General features: G+C 34.1%; 1 protein-coding gene across 1 annotated transcript in view; it reads left to right on the top strand.

Annotated features, from left to right (window-relative positions):
• Positions 1 to 26,351, top strand: part of LOC123529365 (uncharacterized) — a 67,166-nt gene that overhangs the window by 12,950 nt on the left and 27,865 nt on the right. Inside the window, exon 2 of the mRNA XM_053550305.1 lies at positions 25,445 to 25,584. Coding sequence (XP_053406280.1) covers positions 25,546 to 25,584 — 39 coding nt within the window. The 5' untranslated portion in view covers positions 25,445 to 25,545. The remainder of the gene's footprint in view (positions 1 to 25,444; positions 25,585 to 26,351) is intronic.

Here is a 26,351-nt window from a genome sequence, read left to right as displayed (position 1 = left end):
TCATTTATTTTTATTTGCGCTTTTCTTTCCATAAGAAGGCTAACGAAAACTTGATTTTCCTAAAAAACAAAGACAATAGCGCGTATTTGCAAAGTAAACATTCAGGTTTAATGTGTAGAAAGAAAAATTAAATATCGAGAAATCCTTCATTCAACCACTGCAATCACTGCGAAAAAAGAGTTAATATACGGGAGTGTACGGGATCCCGTATATTACCCATATACGGGAAGAAATACGGGAAAACTAAAATACGGGCGTGTACGGGGCTTGTATATTTAAAAGTCCGTATACTAATAAAATACGGATTTCCGTATACTATGAAATACGGAATTCTTAGTATACGATACCCCGTATATTATTGAAATACGGGAAACTCTAAAAAGGGCTATTTTGATCGTATACAACACCGTATATTCCCGTATATGTCTGGTGTACTGGAATACATTAATCCGTATATTACGAAAATACGGGACGTATATTTCCCGTATATGTTTCATATACAACCCCGTATATTTCCCGTATATTCTGGATATACGGGATATGTATAGTTTGTATATTTCGAAAATACAGGTATTAAATTTCCCGTATATTGTTCGTATACAACTCCGTATATTTCCCGTATATGCCGGAAATACGGTATTTAAATAATTTGTATATTTCAAAAATACGGCACGTATATGTCCCGTATATGCTTGGTGTACAACTCCATATATTTCCCGTATATGCCAGAAATACGGGATTTGAATAATTTGTATATTTTAAAAATACGGGACTTATATTTCCCGTATATTCTTTGTATACAACTCCGTATATTTCCCGTATATTCTTGATATACGGGGTATGTATAGTTTGTATATTTTGAAAATACAGGGATTAAATTTCCCGTATATTCTTCGTATACAACTCCGTATATTTCCCGTATATGCCGGAAATACGGGATTTAAATAATTTGTATATTTCGAAAATACGGGACGTATATGTCCGTATATGCTTGGTATACAACTCCGTATATTTCCCGTATATGCCGGAAATACGGGGTTTATATAACTTATATATTTCAAAAATACGGGATGCAATCAATATGTGTAGTGAAAATTATATTCTCCGGCCATTTCAAAGGTCAAACGTTTCGCATGTTTTCGAACTTGTACGTGTATGTAGAATGAATGCTAATATTGAAAGAAAGAAATGTTTAATACTAATATGACATGAACTAAAAAAAGCATCCACGGACCAAAACAGGTATAAATTTAAAATCAAACATGAATGAATCCATCATTTCATCTAGCGCGTTCCCGATTTATTTTAACATTTAATCTAAATAGCCGATTGAGAAAAGAAAAGGATTAATCAATTCATCCCTATTTGTAGTGATAAATACATCCGTTGATCATCGCTATTGTAAAATTCTAATGCAAGCATAAATTAACTGTTTTTCTGCACATTTCCAACGCTTGTGCAAGCGTACTAAAAATAAATACTTTAAGAGAAAAAATAAAATTTATAAAGATAAAACAGGTAGCGATAACATCACATTACTTTACTTTAAAGCAATGATAACCGTGGTAACGTGGATGGCGTGACACTGATTGACTGTATAAAATACAAATATTGCTTATATTAACGAAAACGCTCGAAAAATATTGGCAAAGATTAATGAGTGTCTTTCATTAAATCAAATGATATAAGCATTTACACTGATTTACCCATCTCCACGAAAATAAACTGTACATATAATTTCTGCCGAACAGTTTTACTGCAACATTAATTGATAATAATTGTATGCATATTAACTAAATCAGATAGATAGCCCATGTACCCTAAGCCTGGTAACCCAGTCTGACAATTTCTAACATTTTTCTACCTGCAAATTGACAATATCAGAAACTCGATGAATGCCAATTAACACAAATTAGCGCAAATTAATTGGGATCTTTAATGCATACAGATATTAGGTATCCAATCAGTTGAGAACACGCTTCGTCAAGCTTCGCGCGTTCATATATCCCGAAGCGATAACATCTGGCTCAAGTGACCGCACGCGATAATCTGTATTGCATATTTCAGAGGGAAAGGAAGTCACGAGTAAGTACTTATTTGATTTATATGTTTTAATTTTTTATAAACTGATTTTTTTTGTGACAAACCAGACCATGAATTATATTTCAATTAATCGGAAACACGGGTTGCTTTTTATTGCTTTAACAAATTCAGAAGCGTCAAAAAGGTCAGTTTAATTTTGTAATCTTAATATAAAAAAGAAATTCAGAATAGCCGTTAAGTAGTTCATTCATTCATTCATTCGATTGATCATTTCTTCACAACTAATCATTTAACTATTATTTCATTCATTCTTTCATCCGATAGTCTACAAGGTTGTCAGTCACCAAATGTTGATGTTGCAAGTGTTTGAAATAAAAAAAATATCGTGCAAAAATCATTTGATGAATACCATTGGGGTTAAACGAGATTAAAGTTGAAAGGACAAAAACAACTCCAGATAGAAGTTTTATTTCGTAGGCTAGGCACGCGACGTTCATTCATTAAGATTAAATAAGGCGGCACGCACGTTCATTCATTCGATTTAAAACTGGAATTTCGGAAAAGCATTAATAAATAATTACAATCTTTTATTTTTAGAAAATTGGTACCGGTAATCTGACAAAATAACGCTTTTTTCTAGATGGCACTTTTGCAAAAAATTACAACATCTCTTGCCTCTGTCTAGAGAGAAAATGTTTTTCTCTGCGAAAATATCAGTGTCAGTATGAAGAAATTAATACTATTACAGATTATTTTATCTCTACAGACTTTGTAAGTCTATGTAAGCGGTTGTCATGCGTATTTTTTTTTCAAAGTATTATATAAAAAAAGGTTGGTAATAATAACAATTAATATTATGTAGAATTTGATTATTAATCTGAAAGTTATAAGAATTTTATAGTGACCTAAAATACATACATACTATAGATCTTTTGCATTACCAATTTTTAGTAACATCTTTAAAACCGATAAAGCGGGAGAACAAATAATCCAATTTGTCGATTTCCGTACAGTGTTGTTGTTGTAACACGGGGGTGGGGGTGGGGTGAATCGATAACTATTAGCTTTGGTCATTATATTTTTTTATCTGACGCATTTACAGGCAAACGGTTTACTAACGATGTACTTGAATGAAGTTTAAATTAATATTAAAGTGAAATGCGGAACAAGTCGAATATGTATATAATACTTTATTTATTGTCAAAATAAAAGTAATATTTAGTAATATGAATATGGTATCTAACATATTTAAAATCGTTACATATTATACATCTAAAACAAACATTTACTTTCAGGACCATACATGTACAAACAATAAGTAATTGCTCAGCATTTATGTATATTCGGCGTATACGGGATCCCGTATATGCATGACAAATATACGGACTTCCCGTATACTAGATGTTCCGAACACGGGATCGTATATTAGGTCCGTATATTTGTAATATACATCCCGTATACGTCCGTATTTTCGAAATATACGGGACCGTACACTCCCGTATATTGACCCTTTTTTCGCAGTGAATGATACGCTGTCCCTGAAAATCGTTATTAGTGCTTGAAAAAATCGCAGTCAATATCAACAAAGCAATAAACAAACAGCATTATCAGTCATATATAATTTGTTACCAATATATTTTCGTATAAAACGTTTTGTTTCTATCTTATTGGCTTCACTATTGCTTACTTTACACTGTTAATATATAGAATTCTTTAGGGTCATGGGTTTGAATCTCATTTTTTCCAAGTTATATGACGTTTTCTTTTTCTTTTTGAAACTGAACATGATTTAATTGCAAAAAAAATATTATCTCGAATTTCAAGCACGAAGTTGTATATAGCGTATAACAATAGATAGGTAGGAGAATGAAAACTGAAGAAAGATAATAGTATTTTCTATAGAATGCAGACGTATATAACTATTTCAAAATAATCTTTATGTAGTAGATGAATGATGGTGTAAAAATCATTTTGATCATGGAATAGTAAAAATTAAATCTGTCTTAAGAATTTAAAATACATTTCATATCACTGTTGTTTTAATCCAAACTTTGATGTCCTATGTATATCATGATTATGATAAATTATATTTGTGTTTTCAAGAAAAAGAGTATTTTATGCAATTGTGTCAAAGCCCCGACAACAAAATTTCTCTGTGTTCAAGTTTCCATTAAAGGTTAGTGCATGTGTAATAAGTTATGAATATATCAGGATTCATTCATTTCATTACCTATTGTATTTTCTGACACATTAGGAACTCATCTGTAGATTTCTGTTATTGTTTCTGGAAAAAAATCTCCTTTTTTTTGTTAAAGACCTGCCCTAGTTCTACCTTTGAACCATAAATTGTCACTGAAAAAAGCATGACAATCCTGACTATGAACCGTGAAGCCTGTCAAAATGGAGTCTATTTTATATAAAATTCTACATACATGCATATACTTGTGGTTTTGCATGCTAAAGTGTTGCGCGTGGCCAATAACTGTTACCTATTGTAATCATGGGTTGCATACACACAATAAAATTTGAATAGATGCGGAGCAGGGTTTAAATGAGCATATATCTGGTAAAAATAACTCTTGATATGCCAGTAACACACTGAGATTTGAAGATTTCATACTCTACACATATACGAGAACATCAATGATTAGACTTGATATATCAATGATAGAAACGTTCGTTTTTGTGTTACAGCTTAATTATTTGTAAAATTTTAAAAAGGATAATTTACAACGAAAACCGCTTATTAAAATATAGCCAGTACATGACAGTTCTGTAGTACTGGAAGTATTAAAATAATGTGCTTCATGTTGCAGATGCTCGTGACAATTTTTCTACAGTATATATCTGCCCGTAACGTCACTATCTAATTGTTTTAGGTTATTTAGTTTTACATGAGAATGTTATCCTAAATATTGTTTTGCTTTGGTTTCCCATGTGTTTACTTGATATCTCACATTTTCCACATCTTGACATAGACCCGTGCAGACGCAGCAATATCCTTTCATTAAAACCGTTGTAAACTACAATTACTTCGGATATAGCCCTACACCCAACGCACTTGAAACATGTTTGATACGTGTAATTACTAACCAAGTAGGACGTGTTCTTGAATTGAAAATACTCGCGCTCGTGCACATTTAGACAACGAGAGCGCGTAGCACTCGAGGTGTAAACGCTGGACCGCGGGAATTTTCAATTCATGAACACCGATCTAAGAGATAAGTAACTGACTTACACAACATAATATCAATTTGTTAGTTTGATATTTTATTTATTAATTAGTCTTGCCTTCCCCCAGTCAGAAAAAAAAGTGTAAGATTTTTTTAACTTCAGCATGTAAATCGTTATATGTAGATATTGTAAATTACATTTACCAGGGGGATTTCTTGTTTATCAACACTTATTTCTTCTGCAATATTTAGAAAATTAGTCGCCATACGGTTCGAATACCACATGGGCTACGTAGCGGTATTATAATTTTTGTGATTTTCTTATTACCAACATAGTAAATGAACAATGTTTTAATTAAATAAAGCTCTAGTAATAAGCGTTTATTTGACAATGTTTACCACTAATTTATATCTATAGAAAGCAAGTTTCATTAATGATATAGATTGCTATGATCATGAAACAAGAGGGTATATGCCCTATATTGTTCACCTGAGTTCAATTCTTTGTTTACAATGACAACTTTAATTCTGCACTGACAAGAATTCTTTCAATAATACTCACATTAGGTCTCTTTCTGGTTGTAAGTACCAAATAATTTTGAAATATGATGATGAGTTTTTTGACTGTATTGAATTTTTCCAATCAGTTATCATGACTACCAACCGCCTCGGTAGCCTAATAATAGAGCGTCCGCTTCGAGTGCGGGAGGTCGTGGGTTCGATCCCCGACCGCGTTATACCAAAAACGTAAAAAGTGATACTAGTAGCTTCCTCGCTTGGCGCTCAGCATTAAGGGGATAGTGCTAGAACTGGTCAAACCGGTGTCAGTATAATGTGACTGGGTGGGGTATCATGTCACGTGTCTACGGCGTGATATTCCAGTGAGGCAGCACTATAAAGTTGGGCATTGTGCTCACTGCTACAAGTAGACACCGTCGTTTATATGACTGAAAAATTGTTGAAAAAGACACACACACACACGCGCGCGCGCACACACACACACACACACACACACACACACACACACACACACATCATGACAGCCAGTACTCTGCATGGAAATATTCTATAAGCATTTTTCATAGAAGATCTCCAGCTGATCCTGTGTGCCGATTTTCTTTGAAATATGTCGTGTTATATTTTATAATGAATAATAAAAGTACTGTTCAACTTGTAATCACTGTAACCAGAATTTTGCATGGACTAGCATTCTTTCACAATATTTGATACTGGTCTCTTGATAATAATCTGTGCAATTTTCTTTCAATTTGGCCTGTGGTTAAGTTTTTTTTTATATATTTTCATTCATTTTGCTTCATCAAATACAATAAAACTTGTGAAACATGGCTCATAATCGAACTTGACTGATATTCCGAGGGCCAATAAATATGGTCAAATAATATGTACACTTGATGGGGATTCCTTTGAAAAGTTTAATATGATAATTTTTGCTATATAAGAGACAATAACATTAGATGTTATATCCGATCTCGGCGGCATTCGAATTTGACACCATTAACAGTACATCCAAGTTGGGACAGGATTGCTTCAGGAATGAATTGGCTAGAGTGTAAACAAAGTCAAATTTGGCAATTTTTGCATTATCAAGGGCGAAAACTCTCAATGTACTGGTCAAAACTTGGTCAGAATCTAACTTGGCAAGGTTCTTACGCCCATACAAACTATCGTCAAGTTTGATACGGAATGCTTTAGAAAAAAACGCTTGAGTTTAAACAAAGTCAAATATGACTTGTTTGCCTCTTCAGAGGCAATTACCCTGGAAGTATTAATATAATATGGTTGACAATCAAAGCTGACCAAGTTGTTTTCACAAAACACATCATATTCAAATTTGGTAAGGATTGCTTTTAAAATGAAAGGGCTAAAGTGTAAACAATGTCAAGTGTTTATGCAAGACGAAACGGACACATGCACTATGTGATCACAAAAGCTGAAAATGCATATAATAATTATAATGATAACCTTCTTCTATTTTTTGATATTATTTTTTTTATATACTGACGAGATAAAGAAACGCCTCATTGAAATTTGGCGTTATTTTCTTCCTAACGCTTTTAATTGTTGTAAAATGTAGTAAATCTACATGTACTCTGACCGACAAACACAGTGAACAAAAACTCGCGCGATTTCATTCAGCCAATTGTTCACTTCATGTACCTGGTCATGATTTCCTCGTGCAGTCCGTGCATGTAAACCATGTGGTTTGATTGAACAATTTTTGCACAGGTACATCTGTAATACGACACACAACCATATTTTCAGCTATTCTCTGAAAAAAAATATTAGTTTTCGTAATGCCGAGGCTTTATTCTGAAGAGAGGGTTCAGGTTTTGGCTATGCTTGAATGTGGGCGAACGCAGGAACAACTTTCTAGACGTTTTAACGTCTCTCGTTCGACAATTGTGCGTCTTATTCGACGTGTTAGAGACATGGGAACGTCTATCGATAGACCACGTTCAGGTAGACCGCGTGTAGCGTCAATACGACAGGATAATTATATACGCCGGCGTCATTTACGTGACAGATTTGTGACGGTGGAATCTACGTCACGTATAGTTGTAGGTAACCGTGGACGTCCAATTAGTCGACATACAGTGAGAAATTGACTCAGAGAACGCGGAATTAACTGTCGTAGGCCCTACCGCGGTCTAATTCTAACGTTACGCCACCGTCACCAACGTCTTATTTGGGCCCGCAACCATCGCGGCCAGCGTTGGCAGAACGTAGTGTTCAGTGACGAGTCGCGTTTCAACTTGTTGAACGCCGACGGACGTATCCGTGTCACGTTGCACGCGTCACCAGGGACTTTCTACAGGCTAGAAACATTAATGTTTTACCTTGGCAGGCGTGTTCACCGGACTGCAATCTGATTGAACACGCGTGGGATTATCTCGGACGGCGGTTACGCCAACGTCAACCCCAGCCAGCAAACGTCCGGGAACTGGTAGCAGCGCAGCACCAGGAGTGGGCCAGAACCCCACGGTGTCTGTTACGCAACTGGTGCGGCTCTATGAGGCGTCGCCTTGCTGCTGTGGTTGCTAGCAGAGGTGGCCACAAGCGCTACTGATTTTTCTAATGCAATTTCTCCGACCGGGCTATTAAAATTCAAGATTTAAACATAATGCGACAATGAAATGATTTCTTATTGACCACAAATTCTTGTAAAGCATCAAATTTGTGAATGGAATTGTTCTTTTCTAATTTTGAATCACGGTTAACGAAAAATTGTATACCGAGTTTGAATGAGGCGTTTCTTTATCTCGTCAGTGTATATATTATTATTAGTAGTAGTAGAGCTACCGGGGCGAAAGCGTCGCATTTCGGTTACACCTGTGATAAAATGCATACCGAGTATACTATCGGGTTGAAAATATGTTGCTGTTTTTTATTTTGTTGTTGTTAATTTTTTTTTTTCAATCGGTTTTGTTCGGGTTTCTTCCAGTACACTATGCACATAGTAATTATCGGAGTCGGTAGACGCTTGCTGTTTACGGATGACAAATGCGTCTCGCTTACTGCTTTGAACATTGAATACAAATGTAAATGAGCGTTTGATGATAAGAAAATAGTGCTAAATGTATTTTCTGCGTAAATAAAATACAATACAATAATTTTCGTCACGCTGACGTAACTGAAATTTATTATATATACATATGTTTGTAAAGTATGACATTATAGTTCTACTGTGAGGGTACTTCCGCTTCCGTTTGAAGAGGTAAACAAACTTTATAAAAATGCGAAGAAAAAACGTAATAAACCACTTAGATCAGGATCTACGGAGTGATAAATGTATTAGAAAAGAAGAAATTTGTCGGCTGTTAACAGAAGTATGAGCTGAAATAAATTGTGACATTTAAAAAATATATGAAATATCTACTTTCTCGTGTATTACGTGGAGTGGGTGGGATACCGCAGGTAAAATTTTTCTACCTGTGGAAATCACCTGAGCAAAATTTCGTCACGCTTGACTGCAACGCATAAAATTTTATTGTGAAATACAGCGGAAAATAACTATGTAACAATTATTGAATATGAGCTCTGGTAAGCGTGTACATTCGTCCACTGCTAATGAGGGAGACACAAGTACCTGTGCACTAGACACATCAGTTTTCAAAGAGACAGTAACATCTAAGTAAAGAAAAGAAAAAAAAAGACGAAAACAAAACCAAACAGCAAAAAACAAAAGACTTTGGACGAATTTGTGGAAAATATGACGTCAGCAGAGCTTTCAGAAAATAAATCTTTAGATGAAAAGCTGGATGCATCGGATATGGTTTATTGTTTCATTTTTTCGGAACAGTAAGTGTCTTCTTTTGGTATGAGTTGGATTTTTGTTTGTATGATTGTAGGGAATGCAAAATACAATTAAACACTCTTTGAAAAAAATATGGCTTTCCAAGGCGGTGCCCCACTGTGTTCCTTTGTTTGTTCGTTTTGTCCTTGTGTGTTGACTTTGTGTGCGCACGTGTGTGTATGCTTATTGTTCGTCTTGTCCTTATGTGTTGGCTTTGAGTGTGTGTGTGTGTGTTGCTCGTTTTGTCCTGATGTGTAAGCTTTGAGTGTGTGTGTGTGTGTGTGTGTGTGTGTGTGTGGTGCGCGCGTTTGCGTGCTGGGGGGTTCGTTTTGAGGAGGCTGCGCTTTTGGTGCGTGGCATACCCTGTTTGATATTTTTCTTTGTTTTTTTTTACTGTAAATAACGTAATTGCTAGCTATGGACCAAAGTTACCACCATACATTAGATTTATAATAAAACATAACAAGGGGTCAAAAATAATGTATAACATTTTAAATGCAAACACATCAAAGCCAACGAGTAAAAAAAAGATGGATAGAAAAGTTAAATTTGGACTTTGACGTAAACGAATGGAAATATATCTACGAATTACCTTTTAAAATCACAAAAAACACAAAGATACAATGGTTTCAGATTCGAATTCTACACAGAATTATAGGAACAAATGATCTGTTGTGCAAGATGAAATATAAAGATTGTCCGTTATGCTCTTTTTGCAAACAGGAAAACGAAACAATCGAACACCTATTCCGGAAATGTGACACAACCAAAAATCTTATAAGTCTGCTCATGAAACCAACAACTCACCCATTTTCTTCCTTGAATGAAAATATAATGGTATCTGGATACAGCAAAAATGACGAATCGTCAGCAGTCAAAAACCTAGTACTGATCTTTTTCAAAATGTACATTTATCAATGCAAAGTGCTTAATTCGTCACCTACAGTAACAGGATCCAAAAATTACATATTATTCAATTTTAATATTGAAAAAGAAACGGCAACACCCAATAAAAATAAAAAAAGAAATAAATAAAAACACTCGGAAATCAATGAAAAAACTTTTGCCAGAGCTGTGCTGATTAAGACTGAAAGAAAAGATAAAATAACCTCCAATATAACAAAATAATTCATATAAGAGGTGTTTACTTATTTTTTTTCTGTTCCATGTAGCCAATTTATTGATGTAAATGAAAAAAGAAATGTATCCTTGTAAAAGTAAGAACGTGAGGGAACCAGATTAACCCTTATGATGCTAGACACGATTATATCTGCCTATGGGACCAGTGTGGATCATGATCAACCTGCACATCTTTGCAGTCTGATCGAGATCTGCTTTTTTTCTCTATTCAGTTAGTACTTTTTTTTGGGTAATCACCCCTTCAAAAAGTTAATGGGTTTGTCCGAACTGGAGAATGGACTAGTTCGTAACAGAAATTTTTCAGGGTATGGGTTAGTATATAAATAGAGTTAAAGCAGGCAAGTGTGAGAGTTGTTTTCTATTACTTTTTAACAAAAGCATATCTTTAGGGAAAGAAATTAAGTTAGTGTTTTTGAATGTTTAAATTTTCTTTTCTATCATCATTGGTAAAAAGCTAATTGGGCTATATTGCTTTTCAAGCAAGAAATAAAACCCCTATTACAAAAATGTATTTGCACATAACATGTACCTATTATTGTTTTAATGTTATAATATCTTGTAATTTGTAAGACTGCTAGGGGATGTGCCTCGACCCTAACTAGTCATTTGACGAGGCAAATAAATGGGGTCACCTTTCAGTAGGGCCCGTAAAAAAATTCTACTTTGGCCTAATGGTTGACGTATTTGCTTTGCAATCAAGAGATCGGGAGTCCGATCCTCAATAGAACCAGACATTTTTTTCTTTAATTTCTATTTTTTTTTATTTCACTAGCAATATTGCTATGACTCGCGAACGACAAGAAGATTTCACTAGCATTTTATTGTATTTATCGTGAATTTTGAAAATATTGTAAAACAACTCATTCATGTGAAAATTTGACAAGCGTTTTTTTTATGTCAGGTTCCAATGTACTGTCTGTACAGTAGAAACAACTTTTAAAAATGTTTTGGGATCAAAATTAACAGGCATTGAAATCTGAAAAGAACATATTGCTATTTCCCCCTTTCACATATATTTCACCCATTATCTTAAAAAATACTGACCAGAACATAGCACTAGGAAAGCAACTATTGACAAAATCAAAGTAATGATTATTATCTATTAACGACAAATAGATTCCTTCTACCATCCCTGCTCTATAGAGTAAAAGATTAACCTTTAAAAAGCCATAGACTGTTTACTTAGCAGTTCAGTAAATTAAACAGAGGTTTTCGAAACTTTCGGCAAACAGTGTTGTTGTCTGAGTAAAATTCTGATCATTAACTTTTAAAAATGATTGTCAAATTACGTTTCTTTTCGGAAAGAGGAATGGCTCCAACTTGAATGACATTATAATGAATTACAATAGTCAGTGTCTATTATCCCATGATTACGTAAATTCTGAGCTATATAAACTTTGGAATTGGAACATCAGCTATTTACATTAAGTGTTGATTTCGAAGCGAAAAGAGACACAACTTTTTAGGCTATAGGCCTAAATGTGATTCTGTTAGGTTTAAAAGTTTCACAGTCCAAGCTTTTCAATTTGAAGCAGTTATCATTTGTGACTGGTTTCTATGATAATAATTTATGTAAAATTGTTGAAGAAGTACGTTTTAAAAAAGCCTCCCTGTACATTCATTTAATCAGTGCTGTTATATTTCGATCTTCTCAGATTGTTCAGCACGACTTTTATGTCGTATTATTGGTACTGTTTATTTTCTGAGCATAAGCATTTCGACCTGGGTGGTTCCAAAACTCCCGCTTTAATAGCTTTGTGTATTGTATAATCGACCCTTGCACGCTTTTTTAGTTTTGTATTTTGGCAGTTCCTGTGATATGGATATGCAGGCTTCATAACCTCAGATCCCCTGTCTAAATTCCAGTCTGTTTAGTTCTGCCCATTGTTTTCTCGTTTAGGGGAAACCCATTATTTTAGCTGGGGGCCATACTACGCTTTTCATGGAATTACACACTAGTGTAGCATTGAAGGTTCCATGTGCACCGCCGTATGTACACATCTGTGGATGTCTCTAAATCTTTCTTTTGTACTTTTAACATGTGTAAATGTTGAGTTCTGCTGAACCCGGGGCTAAAGGGCGTGGAGGGTAGCATTCATTTCCACTAACGTCTATGAACAGGCTTAGTCAAACCGAGCCTGCAAAATTTTCGTTTTTGTTGTGTTGGGCAACCTGTGGAGTTTCAACACTTTTTCTACTTTGATACGTTTTCTTGGTGCAGATGAAAATCTATACCAAACTTTCTTTTGTTTAGAATATTTGTCGAGTTTTAAGATGTAAATATGTAATATTAATGCAGTCTAAGACATAAATAACTTATATTGCATTCAGAAATTATGAACTATTATTAGTACAAATAATTGTAATACATCTAATAGAACATAAACTTTCTTAAACGGATCCATAATTTCAGACATTTGCAGTCACGGCATTAACACAACTCCTTTAAGATTAGCCATAGTCAGGCAGTGCACACTACCTCCCTAACCGTTTGTAACGCCTCGCACAGACCACCATTGAATCCTGACAAACTGGGTGCTCGTCCGGGATCTTTACCAAATGGGCAAGTAACTAGAAAAATACTGTTTGAGTGCATGTTGAAATATTGCATTATTTCACGGTGTTTTTAAGTACTGAAAAAGTGTTGATACGGCGTTCAAAAAGAAGCTGAATGTCTTGAGAGGGACAAACGTAGGGAACGGCGCGACACTGAACATCGGCGCATACATGTGGAAATGGAGAAAAAACTCATATTCGAGCTTGACAAATGCAATTACATGGCTGAAGAGGACGAGAAGCAGAAGCATTTAGAGCTCTAAACCAAAAAGCAAGAAATTAAACTTATGCGGCTGAAAATTGAAGAAGGGACGTCAGCTGATATCAAACCTTCTGTTGAGACACCACATAGCAGAGATCTTAGGCGAAAGCTTCCAAAGTTTGAAGAGAATAAAGACGACACGGATGCTTATCTTGAACGGTTTGAAAGATTTGCACGTAGCCAAGAGTGGAAAGAAGATACAGGGGCCTTAATTGTGAGTTCTTTCTTAACCGGGCAGGGTCTTGAAGTGTACACTAGCATGCCTCCGGAACAAGCTTCGGACTACCAGGCATTAAAAGCAGTCTTTCTTAAAAGATACCAGCTTACGGAAGAAGGTATTTGGGCTTTATTTAGAGAAAGTAAGCCAGAACAAGGGGAAACGGTATTTCAATTCATGGCTCGTTTTAATAGTTACTTTAGTAGATGAACCTAAATGGCGGAAGTCACAGATTTATACGACGACCTGAAAGACTTAATCATTAGGGAGCAGTTTACTAGAATCTGTTCACCTTACTTGGCTCTTTTCCTTAAAGAAAGGAAATTTAAAATACGTAATGACGTCATTACTCTGGCGGAGCAGTACATAGAAGCTCATGGTGGTACGATAAAGTAAATAAGAATCCCAAATCTAACAATAACCCGGATAAATTCACACCACGACCAGTTCAGACCCGAAACCCAAAGCCCCAGTCCTATGATAAGACGATGCGTAAGAAAGTCAAATGTTTCATTTTCAATAGATAGGGCCATATTGCAAAAGACTGCCGAAATAAAAGCAAGAAGCGATATGGGGCAGCTGCAATGATGTACAGAGGGCAATATGGTGGTAGCTACCGAATTAGGCGTGATCCAAAATAATTGGCGCATTGGGCCGACAAAAAATAAGCGTGATGGTAGACCAGGTAATTAGAAAACATCGGGCATGTATATGCGACTTCCTCCGGAAACGCAAGTAAAGTAGAAACAACGGACACAAATGTAGCTGCTGTAGTCACAAGGGCTCAAGCAGAGATGGAGAAGAAGCCTATGTAATCACTTGAGGTACCTGTAGTTAAAGAAGATGAGATAACGGTTACTTAAGCAAGCACAGTCAGTTTTTTGTTTGTTTTGGGTTTAACGCCGTTTTTTTAAAACAGTCAGAGGATGAACCCATGGAAACTTCAGCAATGCATGAGAAGAACACAAGCATCATTATGACAAAAAGGCAAGAGCACGAAGTCTCGAGCGAGGAGACAAAGTTCTAGTTCCCTTGCCTACATCCCACAACAAACTCAGGTTGCAGTGGAAGGGTAAGATTTGATTATAAAGTAAAAATAGGCGAAAGAGTAGGTACTTACCACATAAGCATACAGAAGATAATGTTTGTGCAAGTGTAGCAGTTATAGAAGCAGAGAATGAAAGTGCAACAATAAGCGTTTTCTGAATTTCGTAATTACTAGTGGTACAAAGACGTATAAACATGTCAGTGTAAATGAGCAGTTGTCTGAAGAGCAGAAAGCAGAAGTATATGCTTTTCTTGAAGGATTTAAAGATATATTCACTGATGTATCCGGTACAACTGAAACTGAAACTGTTTTATTTGATTAAACGCCTATTTTTACGGAAAACATATTCAATGGCGTTTTACAAATACATAAAAATATGACAAAAAAATAAGATATTTAATGACATATAACATAAATGAGCATAAATATCATTGTGAATGAACTATTTAGTAAGCATTAAAAAAAAAAAAAAAAAAAAAAAAAGATCAGACATAAAATAAGATTAATAGAATATTAGAACATTAAGATACGGTAAGACAGCTGTTTGTTATCAAGTAAGAATTCGAATGTATTTACACAATAAAATCATCCAGTTCACGTTACTTCAATCTCTTAAAAAAATACAGTCACAGTTTCTAAAAGGGTGCATAGTAATTTCCAAAATAATGAGTTTTCAACTTCTTTTTGAAAACATCTATTGTGTCTGAGTTCCTTATTTTGAGAGGCAATTCATTCCAGAGTTTAGGTCCAACAGTACCAAAACTTCTGTCGCTGAACGTTTTGCGCTTGTTGAAAGGAACAACGAAACACCCAGTAACGGAATTTGAAGAACGCAAGTTCCTTGTCTGTGTTTGTTTTACGAGAAGTTCAGAAAGATATTCTGGAGAGTTTCCAACTGAACAATTATACCTGTAGGTGAGCATTTTGAATGTGATTCTGGCTTTGATTGGTAGCCAGTGAAGGTCATACAGCGCTTGCTTGGAACTGTCATATTTTCTTCGATTTAGGACAAGTTTTGCACACATGTTCTGAATTCGTTGCATTTTGTTTACTTCGCTTTGAGCAATACCATATAGAATGACATTACAATAATCTAAATGGGATATCACCAATGACAGTACAAGGGTTTCGGTAGCCTCTTTGGTAAGATATTTCCGGATACATTTTATTCTGAAGTAGTTGAGCATTGCTGTTCTACACTTTCGTTTTACATGCTATTTTAGATTCAAGTTTTCATCCAGGAATGCACCTAGATATCGAATAAAGCTCACTGATTTCACTTCATCACCTACAATACATATTTTGTCAGTTGAACACTTAGAGAGCTGTTGCCTACTACCAAACATGATGAACTCGGTCTTGGAAGTGTTCATTTTCAGCTTATTTTCATTCATCCAGTTGTTGATTGTTTTAGCACATTGTTCAAGTTCTCGTATTGCCTGGGATTCTACTGTTGGAGATGATGGTTTAAAGCGTTTATTAGCAGTGTAGTCATCCGCAAAGCCGTAAACTGAAATCGACGGCAGAATAACATCAAACTGGCCTTGAAGAACATAAGATTGAATTGACTGACGAGACACCGATACATGTTAGACAGTACACTATACCTTACGCAAAGAGAAGATACGTTGAACACGAAGTTAAGAATATGTTAGATGCTGGAGTCACAGAAACAGAAAATTCAGAATACAACTCCCCAGTTGATACTTTGGTTGTTGGCGGTTTAAATTGTTAGTTCTCTTGTGAATTGCAAGTTTATAATTTGGTTAGTTGTTTGAATATGTGTGTTAATGGGTTCTTTTAACACTTATTTTTGCACGACGGACGGATATACGTCGGGCGTTACAGCAGTAAATTGCGAAGGATACACACTGGTAAAATTTTAATTGTCCGTGAAATATGTGTATGACTGGAACTTGTAAACCGAGGGACAAATTTTTATTGCACATCATAGGCTCAAATTTCAGCAGATAACGATTTTCAAGGTCAGGATTAACATGGTATTGTTAGACTGAACTGGTGAAAAAGCAAAAATTGGTTCCCGATTGTGGCAGCCAAAATTAAGGTGGACACGATAACTTACTCAAAATATATAATAACAGAAAAGGGGATGTAAATGCAAGGTCAAAGGATCGGAGAGGCGCTATGGGGAATGAGAAGAATGAGGAAAGAAACGCTTACAACACAAAAGACAAATATGCAACACAAAATGCAAGAAAGACAGAAAACAAGTTGAAAAGGCAACACCTTGGAATAGTCAAGATGAAACTTAAGGTCTAAACGCTTTTAGGACATGACCACCTTGAACTAACCCTATTGTAACAAGTTAGACAACACAATGTAAATGAAATGACTTTCTGCTGAGGAGGGCTTTAACATTAGTGAAAAATACCAGATCATACTAAGTAAAATATAAAATTATGATAGATCTAATGTATTATCACAGAATTGTACTAAACAACTTGCCTGAAGTCAGAGCAACAAGACTCTCACTTTCTCACTCTGAAGGGCACGGCCAATAAAGCTGCAAGACAAAATTCCACCCCTCCGTCCGTTTTTCTACGATTTAGGAGAACAGCATCACGGAGTCTCATACTTTACTAGTCATCGCATCATCAATAGGAAAACGTAGCGATTGATTGTAGAAGGGTCAATCCCCAGACATGCACTGTGCTTCACGATTTTCGGATTATATCCTCTTTTGATAATCTTTTTAACACATTTTGCAAATATCTGATTAAATAAGGACTATTTTGCATTTTCCGAATTTTATAATCTACATCTCCATAGTATTTCGGGTGTGTAAGATCAATTCTTAAAGGTATTTTAAGGCTAGTAATATTTTCTTTCACGATTCGGATGATCTAATGTAAACTTTAGTGAAAGCTTTCCGTAGCTTATGAAAATGGTAACCCTGATCGAATTGTTTTGGTGATATGAAAATTTCCATTATGAAAATCCTCTAATTTTGAGCAAGCTCTTGCAAAACGAATAAGTTGTGAAATATAGACTACGCATGATGTTGCTTGGGGGACATCTCCATCAAGGTGGGGGAAGTTCACAATTTAAAAATTCAAGCTTAAAATATCTTCTATCATTTATTTTCGTTTCTAGATTATTATTCACAAATTTTATATTTAAGGCAAACATGACGTTTCTTAATCTGAATTATTAGCCTTGATTAGCTGTAACTCTTTTGGAAAAATGGATTGCACCATTTCATAAAAATATAGGTTGTCCATAATATAAAGTATCATAATTGTACCTCGAGGTTCAATTTAAAGCTACAATAATTTAGATGTGTGTCTCAGTCGGCAAACTAAGCATGAAAAATTGCTCATAACAGTATAAAAATAAATCAGCAATGAGTGGGGCGCAATTAGTTTTCATAGGGATACCAATTACTTATCTGTGTATTTATTTTTTGGCCAAATTTGATGAATATTTTACCTAACAGTTACCTCAGAGATTCACAAAACTGATAAAAAATTCATAGGGTGTATTTCTTAAATTTAATGTTTGAAAATAATGCTCTTGTCGCATGACGTCATGACATGCCAGATAATTAACGATTTTTCTTGCAAATGATTCACCAATTAAAGCTACAAGTTTTTTCTTTTATAACATCATCTTGTAAATTAGTATAAAGAGTAGAAAAGTCATAAGTACTTATAGTCTAAAATTTTAATTGTTTGCTTTTTGATTACATTTCCAGAGTTCTTGATGGACGAAAACAGATTATCCCCCGAGTTCTATTAAACTTTTTCACGTGGACCTTTATTGCAGTAAGACAAGGGGTCAAAAGAAATTAGATATGTTTGTAGTGCATAAGGTTAAATGAATCTAGCTTTATATTAAGTTTTGTATAGTTTAGGGACGCAATAAAGAATGGGGGCGTCATCTAATTGTCGTAAAGTGCGACATTTAAATTTTTACATTGATCTACACGACTCTCTACAATATTTTTCTCATCTTGCTGTAGCGATAACTGATAAGTTTACGTATCTTTTGGTTCTTTTTGTAATATTTCTGTGTAATAAATGCGTCGTAGAATAATATTATTTAAAGCCTTGTCTGCAGGAGTTAAATTGTAAATCAGATAGATCTTTCTTTAAATTTCGAAGTGAAAACTTGGATTTAAGAGATATTGAGGAAGCGTTTGATTTATTAAATTTTACCCTAGTTTTTGAGATGTTTAAATATAATAATTGTTTAAATACAAAAGAATTGTCGTATTTAAAATAAAATTGTGTCTTTCACGGCATAATAAAAGAAAACTAACCGAGAACTCATTTTCTTCTGTTGACTTAGACTTATCCTGAATAATCGCTTTAAATCACATTTAAGGCCTACGTGTTTCTCAACTACTCTCTTCTATCTGTATAATGTTAATATATCGGGCTAAAATCGGGGGTCTGAAAAAAATGGAATACATTAAATGGGTACATATTTATGCATGCTAAAGGTTTACGTGTGCACCTTTTATTTCATGCATTACGGTAATCGTTGGTGATTGCTCCAGATATCCAATTTTCATTAACGTTTACAAATGTTGTAAAAAAGTTTTGGATTAGTATCTTGAATATGCCAAGTGATGTATGTAAAATGTTATATTATGCTAAAATGTTTTGATAATCTAGGTTACAAAAATGGGTAACGTATGTTTGATTAAATCTCTATAGAAATACATTCAGTTGTATATGAAAAAGCCAAATTGTGGGCAATTAGGGCAAACAGAGTGTTTTGAAAATAGAAAGCTGACTCTATACATGCGTTTCAAACCTGATTTTAAATTCTGACTTTAAATAGGTTACATAAATGTCTAAATATTCCGAAAAGGTATCGTATCCTTACGAGCATCTTCTCATTAATTAATGATTGAAACATGCAGACAAACTGGTTAAGCCAAATAATTATATTTTTGTATACATTGTAATATAGTTGCAGAAGATGAGTCACTTTACGTTGAATTTACCATGGTACGATAATATTTGTAAAAGATATATTCTGCAAAAAAAATAATATGATAACCCAATCATTGATACTTTTTTTTTGGTTGATGTAAGAATGAAAAAATAAAATAAAAAAATAAAAGAAGAATTTTACTGCATTTATTTATATAATAATTCCTTTGAACTATGAAAATAATTTATAATTTAGTTTTTTTTAGTCTTTTAGACATGTATATGAAAAGCTTGCTAAATTTAACTTTTGACACTTTTACGTAGATTAACGTCAAAGTTTTGTGAATTAAATTGTAATTCTTATTGTACATGTAATATGACTAATTTTAAAATATGCTTTAAATGTACATACTGTTTCATAATGATGTATATGATGTGAATTATTATTGTGTATATATGTTATTTGTTTGGGCCGGAGGTCTTAATGCAAATAAACTATTTTGAACTATAAAATACATCAATAGTTATAGCAACCTGATAAAATTCGGTAAAGATTAAATAATTGTCCTCGAAAAATATGACGAAATTGACTGAAAACCTTACGAAAAAATAAATTCAAGATGCAAGAAAAAATGCACTTACTGGCATCGCAAATCTGAAAATTTTCTCGGGGGAAAACCCCACCCCTCCTTCAAAATCCCCCCAACCTCACCCGCGGCGTCCAATGACGAAGCTGGCAAAGGCCTTAGACTTTTATTTAAAAACAAATCTAGTATTCCGAGCAGCCATATTTCGTTTTTCTGCTTCTAATGCTCTAGTGAGAAGAAATGATTTTATGGCATATTTTATGACAACTCTAATGCATTTTGTTTTAGAACTTAGTGGGCATTTTAATATTTATACAGGGATTAAATGTCACATTGCCGAACAAGAAACGTGTTTGAAACGTCATTATAAAAGAAATACGAGTAGCTTAAGATAAAGGGCCCATAAAGTATAAGAGTATTACACGACCTATTTTATTTTGTACATACATGTACAATGTTTATTGTGCTGTATGTAAATGTAAGATTTTGTTTTGTACAATTAGAATTATATGTATGAAATGTTCCTTAAACAATATGACTTGAAAGTATGTATATATTAGAAATAATTCATTCCATTGTGTTACTGATATAGCCATATTTGTCCATATGAGTCTAAGACCTTCTCCATGGAAACATGAGACTAATTTACAAGGCCTGCACAATGTTCATTGATTTTTGTTATGATTTCAGATTAAAGTCCCTTTTTACGCTATAAAGACACAATCAAAATTGTATTTGCAAATCACTTTTTCATACATCTACTACACACGAAAAGTATATAATCATTAACCGAAAAAGGGAAATGAAATTTGAATAGTTCCTAGTAAAATGCCAGTCTATCACATTTGCTCTTATTTAAAATGTACTTTCTATTTTGCTCATTTGTCATTGTTGGTGTATAAACACGAAAACAGTATCAAAGATAGATTTGCAAAACATTTTATAGCTCGATCAATATTTCAAGTCCTAACTGTTTCGCGAAATTTATGAAACATTACCGCCTTTTATTATCACAATCTAATTTGAAATTACCACATATCGATTTTAGGCCAAATATAAAGAAATACATTTTATCTAAATGGCAATCGTCATGGAACAGTGTTTAATTCAATAAACTTTATGATATCAAACCTACTCTAGGGGAATGGCACCAAGGGAACAGATCTGTTCGCAGGGAGGAAGTTGTTCTTTCTCGCTGTCGAACAGGTCATACCCGTTTGACTCATTCTTACCTTTTGAATAAAGAAGTTCAACCCCGAATGTGTACCATGTCAAACACCGTTAACTATTAAACATATACTAATCGACTGTGTAGACTTTGCTACACAGCGCGGTACATATGATGACGTTCAATATTTGAAAGAGTTATTTGAAAACGTTTCAGTTGGAAATATTTTATCGTTTTTAAAGCAGATAGGAATATATCAAAAAAATCTAACATTCCACATTTTTGTTTACATCTTGCAATATTATTATGTTTGCAGCTGATATTTTAACACACGCTTATATACATTTTTACGTAACTATTTTTAAATATGCTTTACAATTTTACATGGATGTTTTTAGATATGTTTTGCATTACTCATAGTGTTCTTTACATTTTTACATGAATATTTTTGGGTATGCTTTACATTTTTACATCAATTTTTATGCTTTACAGTTGGCGTTTGCAATATGATTTCTTCTCGGCGATATATGACCATTTTGTGTCGATTCGCCGTAAAACCCAACTCACTCACTCACTCACTCACTCACCCACTCACTCACTCACTCTTACCTGCAATGCTTGTAAACTGTTAAGATACTTTGTATCCATCCTCAGATAAAATATATGAAAAACCTGCGCAAATTCCCGCATGGACCCTATCTCACGATTCCATTGTGATTTGAGGTATAATGTGAATACTGTACGGGGAGAAAAAAGCCAAAATGAATTGAATAAATTATATTTTTCAAAATTTCGGCATTTATTCTGTAATGTATAACTGGTGTAGAATTAATGCAAAATTGTAAATAAGATAATGTAGTACTGAATAAAGCATCAACAGGTCCCTTTGAATATGCTTAATAAAATTTTAAATCAAACAAAAATGAATAGAAATGAAAAAAAAATCTTAATTTCCCACCGATCCGAAAATGGAATATAAAGTTAAATTGTACATATAATTTAAAAAAGCAATGAAAGGCGGGAACATGTACACCTTGTTCAAATTAGAAAAGTGTGGATGATTTTGACATGGAGATTTTCCCGTACTCCAAATCCTGCGTGCACTAATTCAATGAATTCCAGTATCCAGTAGTTACAGAAGCCCATGAATAAACAAAGCAGATATTAAAGGAAATATTTGAGAAATATATGCTACTGCACATATTGTCCATTGGTGCAACAATGAAGTTTTTCTTAAAGAACTGCTTTCAATACGGCTCCAGTCTGATACTCTGAAAATGAACGTGCAGTAGAATACCAGTTGAATACTAATTCTGTTTGTTTGTTTGTTTGTTTGTTTTGAGTTTAACGCCGTTTTTCAACAGTATTTCAGTCATGTAACGGCGGGCAGTTAACATAACCAGTGTTCCTGGATTCTGTACCAGTACAAACCTGTTCTCCACGAGTAACTGTCAACTTCCCTACATGAATCAGAGGTGGAGGACTATTGATTTCAGGCACAATGTCGTTTATCAAATACCCCGGTAGTAGTGAGTTTGAGATTTCAACCTCCGCCTTCCCCTTCAACGTCTCTCATATATATTTTGGGTAACACGTCACCGATATGCGTGTATTTTATTTATATCAGACGTAGCTATTAAAGTTTTCCGTGTAATATCAAGTAAGCCTAAGACTTCTCTTTATTACTATGTGAAATAAAAAGCTTAGTTTCAGGATTTCTGCTTACAAAGTTATTCGATTATCCATATGTATATTTGAACTAAATTTGATGCGAAACACTATCAAAAAGTATAAGAATAATGAAGTTTTGTATGGCTAATGATTTTAACTAAATACATTGAATTGAACCTGGAAGTATGAAGTTATGAACTGATTTTGAGAAACTTTGAGATTTTGTTCAAACTTTAACTTTTTACGGAATATTTGTGTCCCCAGGCGGTATCGATTATACCAGATGGGCCTTTTTGTCGTATGAAGTGAAGTTTTGAAAAGTCCGAAGATGTGATATCACGAAAGTCAAAATTTCAGTGGTTTTTTTCATCTACTCTGTCCACTTACTCGGCATCAAAGACAGAAATCTGGATGGAGGCACATGGCATGACAGTCAGTTTACTTGAAAAATGAATAATAACGCGCGATTATCATTTGGTGGAACATTTTATTTTCACTTCCAAATAAAATAAATCCGTTTCTATCGAACACTTAATAAGACAATTGCGTTTTAATTATAAACATAAAATGGTACTAGTAGGACGGAAAATTCTTCTGAAGTATCAGACAATTTCAGATCTATGATATCAAAGTTTCCTGCTAGCCGTATTGGATAACTCCGTTCTTTACATGCACGGATCCAGAGCCTGGCTTAGGGGCATTGTGGGCCAATCCCCTCTTTGATTCTTACATTTTACAAAGCAAATCGGTCTTGAAACTCGGTTTGACCCCCCCCCCACCCTCCTTCGGTGTGACCCCCTCTTTAAAGTTGGTGTACCTTTAACCAAAATTCCTGGATCTGCACATGCTTTACTTATTAAATAGTATATTCAAACAAATACGTGTGTATGCCCACATGTTATTTTGTGCGACAATTTTCGTCTCCACCTAACATTTCTTGACTGTTTCGATAGACAATTGGTGACTTGGCACGATTAAATTGTGTTGTCTGAGAGTTTTGGCATTATACAGAGTCATACAGAGTGTCATGATGCCAAAACGTATGATAGCACGAGAGTATCTTACATTTGTTTCAAATCGCTTGTATTCATAAATTGTGTATATCAACTCATGTTATCAACAGATCTTTTAAAAGGTTAGATTTTCATCAGGTACATTGTTTATGACAGTCTACGAGTAAAACGCGTCTTTTAAGGAATTCGATGTACAAAGTACCAATTCCAAGTAAAACTATGAAAAAACTAGTCAACAGCATGACAGATTAATCTGTTCTTTATATTTGATAGTCATGCCTTTTAAATTGTGCTTACTTATTGCATATATTTAACTTAATTTCAAAGTAATTGTATATCGAGACATGCATTTGTAATAGTTGTTGTCTCATGTTTTTGTTTAAAAAATATTAACTGTATTATCTTTCAAGAACACCTTCAACAATAGAATACGTTGATAAGATTATCATTTTTATTTCCTCTCATGTATGATTTACAATCGTGCATTTTATACTGACATCATTTTATATAAAACCTAAATGTTCGGAGCAACACCAACGAGTTTTTAACAATGTTTCGTCTTTTTTTTTATCGTAATCGCACTAATATCAATGTGATGATTATATTAATTGAAATGTTTTTATATATATATATTTTTTCAAAACCTCTTGTAATAGTCCTGCCCTTTCGGACAATTGGTATTAAAATGCACGTAAAAAACGATCATAATTACGGATAAATTGAATGGGCGGATTAAAAGAATTAATGTTCATTCTAAAGTTTTAAATCTCAAGGAATTTTAATCGAACTTCAGCTTCATACGTTAACTTTGCAAGAGACGATGAAGGGGAAGGCGAAGGTTGAAATCTCAACCTCTCTACTCACGGAGAACATACGCCCCGTCCGAGGATCGAACTCACGATCCCGCGATTCTCAGACCAACGCTCTACCTACTGAGCTAAGCGGGCGGGCTTGCTAATTCTGATTTGCATAAAAGTATCCTATTGCGTACAGCATGGAATTCTGCACCAGTCCAATACCTAAATTCTATACAAAACAGTATTTCTTTGGTTAAGAATTAGTATAGGATTAGTAATTATTTAAAATATTTTCAAATCCGCTTCTACTCAGTCTATTTAAGGGATAGTACTTACCTATTTCTAAAGTTTCAAAAAACGGGGTAAGTGTTGTAAAGAGTTGCAATGGACTGATTACTTCCATGCAAACATTGAGGCTCAAATTCGAAACAGAAACCTGCTGGTACCTGCTCGACGTGAACACAGTGAGCTGTATTTAGACTGCAGTATCTTCTGAAATGAAATAAAAGTAACTAATTATTACATGTTGGATTGATGCTTTATTTTTCAGATCTCTGTTTGATTGCGATTTCTACTTTTTTTATGGAAGCAGCCATCATGCAAAATTACAATGCCAACTGCTACCAAAGATTGTAACATGGCGGTAAAGGAATGAAGTGCATGTTGAACTACATTAAATGTTGTTACGTGGTATGTATGGACTTCAGACCAGTTAACTGACTTAAAAGCCGTATGGGTGGTCATATTCAACATTGTTTGCTAAACGCACTCCTGATATCTTTTTATCGCTCTCTTCTACGTATGTACATCTCCGAAATGTAGCGGTTGATATACCATGTTTTTGAATAAGAAAAACCGTTATTAATCCGCCAATTAACATTATGTTACAATTGATTGACAGTTTATATTTGTTAATAACCTTTTTTTTAAATTTTCTTTGTAAGCACTCTAAATCAGCTTTTTTAAAGGTGCTTAATCATATTTTTGGCGACTAACGGACGTGTTGAATTGATTTAATCAGGCGATCATGTACATTTATTTGTCTTCACAGAGTTCTTAGTACTTATTAGATCCATAACTGGATGTTCTTTTAAAATTTGAGTTGCTCAACAAAAATGGCGTTATTTTAGCATATGTATGAATTAAATAAACTTATTGTGCTTAAGAATAATATGAATATCAGCATAACTATACTAAAGATGTCTAATATTTGAATTTGTTTCGTGCCGAAAACTATTTGTATAGATGTATCTTTTGAATTAATGTTCTTGGTTAAATGAATCATAATCTTAGAAACCATTATACAGAAGATAACCTGGTGTTTCACTAATATTAACTAGTGTTCATTAATAACAATCAACTAAAAGGAAACCGTAAAGCCTTTAGAAAGCTGCAATAGTAAATAAATAAATTTTAATTTTATATCGCGATGGTAAATAATGTAAATTTTCTTCAGA

The sequence above is a fragment of the Mercenaria mercenaria genome, chromosome 8 (genome assembly GCF_021730395.1).
Source record: "Mercenaria mercenaria strain notata chromosome 8, MADL_Memer_1, whole genome shotgun sequence".
Lineage (NCBI taxonomy): Eukaryota > Metazoa > Mollusca > Bivalvia > Venerida > Veneridae > Mercenaria > Mercenaria mercenaria.
Note: the sequence above shows the minus strand (reverse complement) of the source record. Positions and strands in the feature narration are given on the sequence as shown.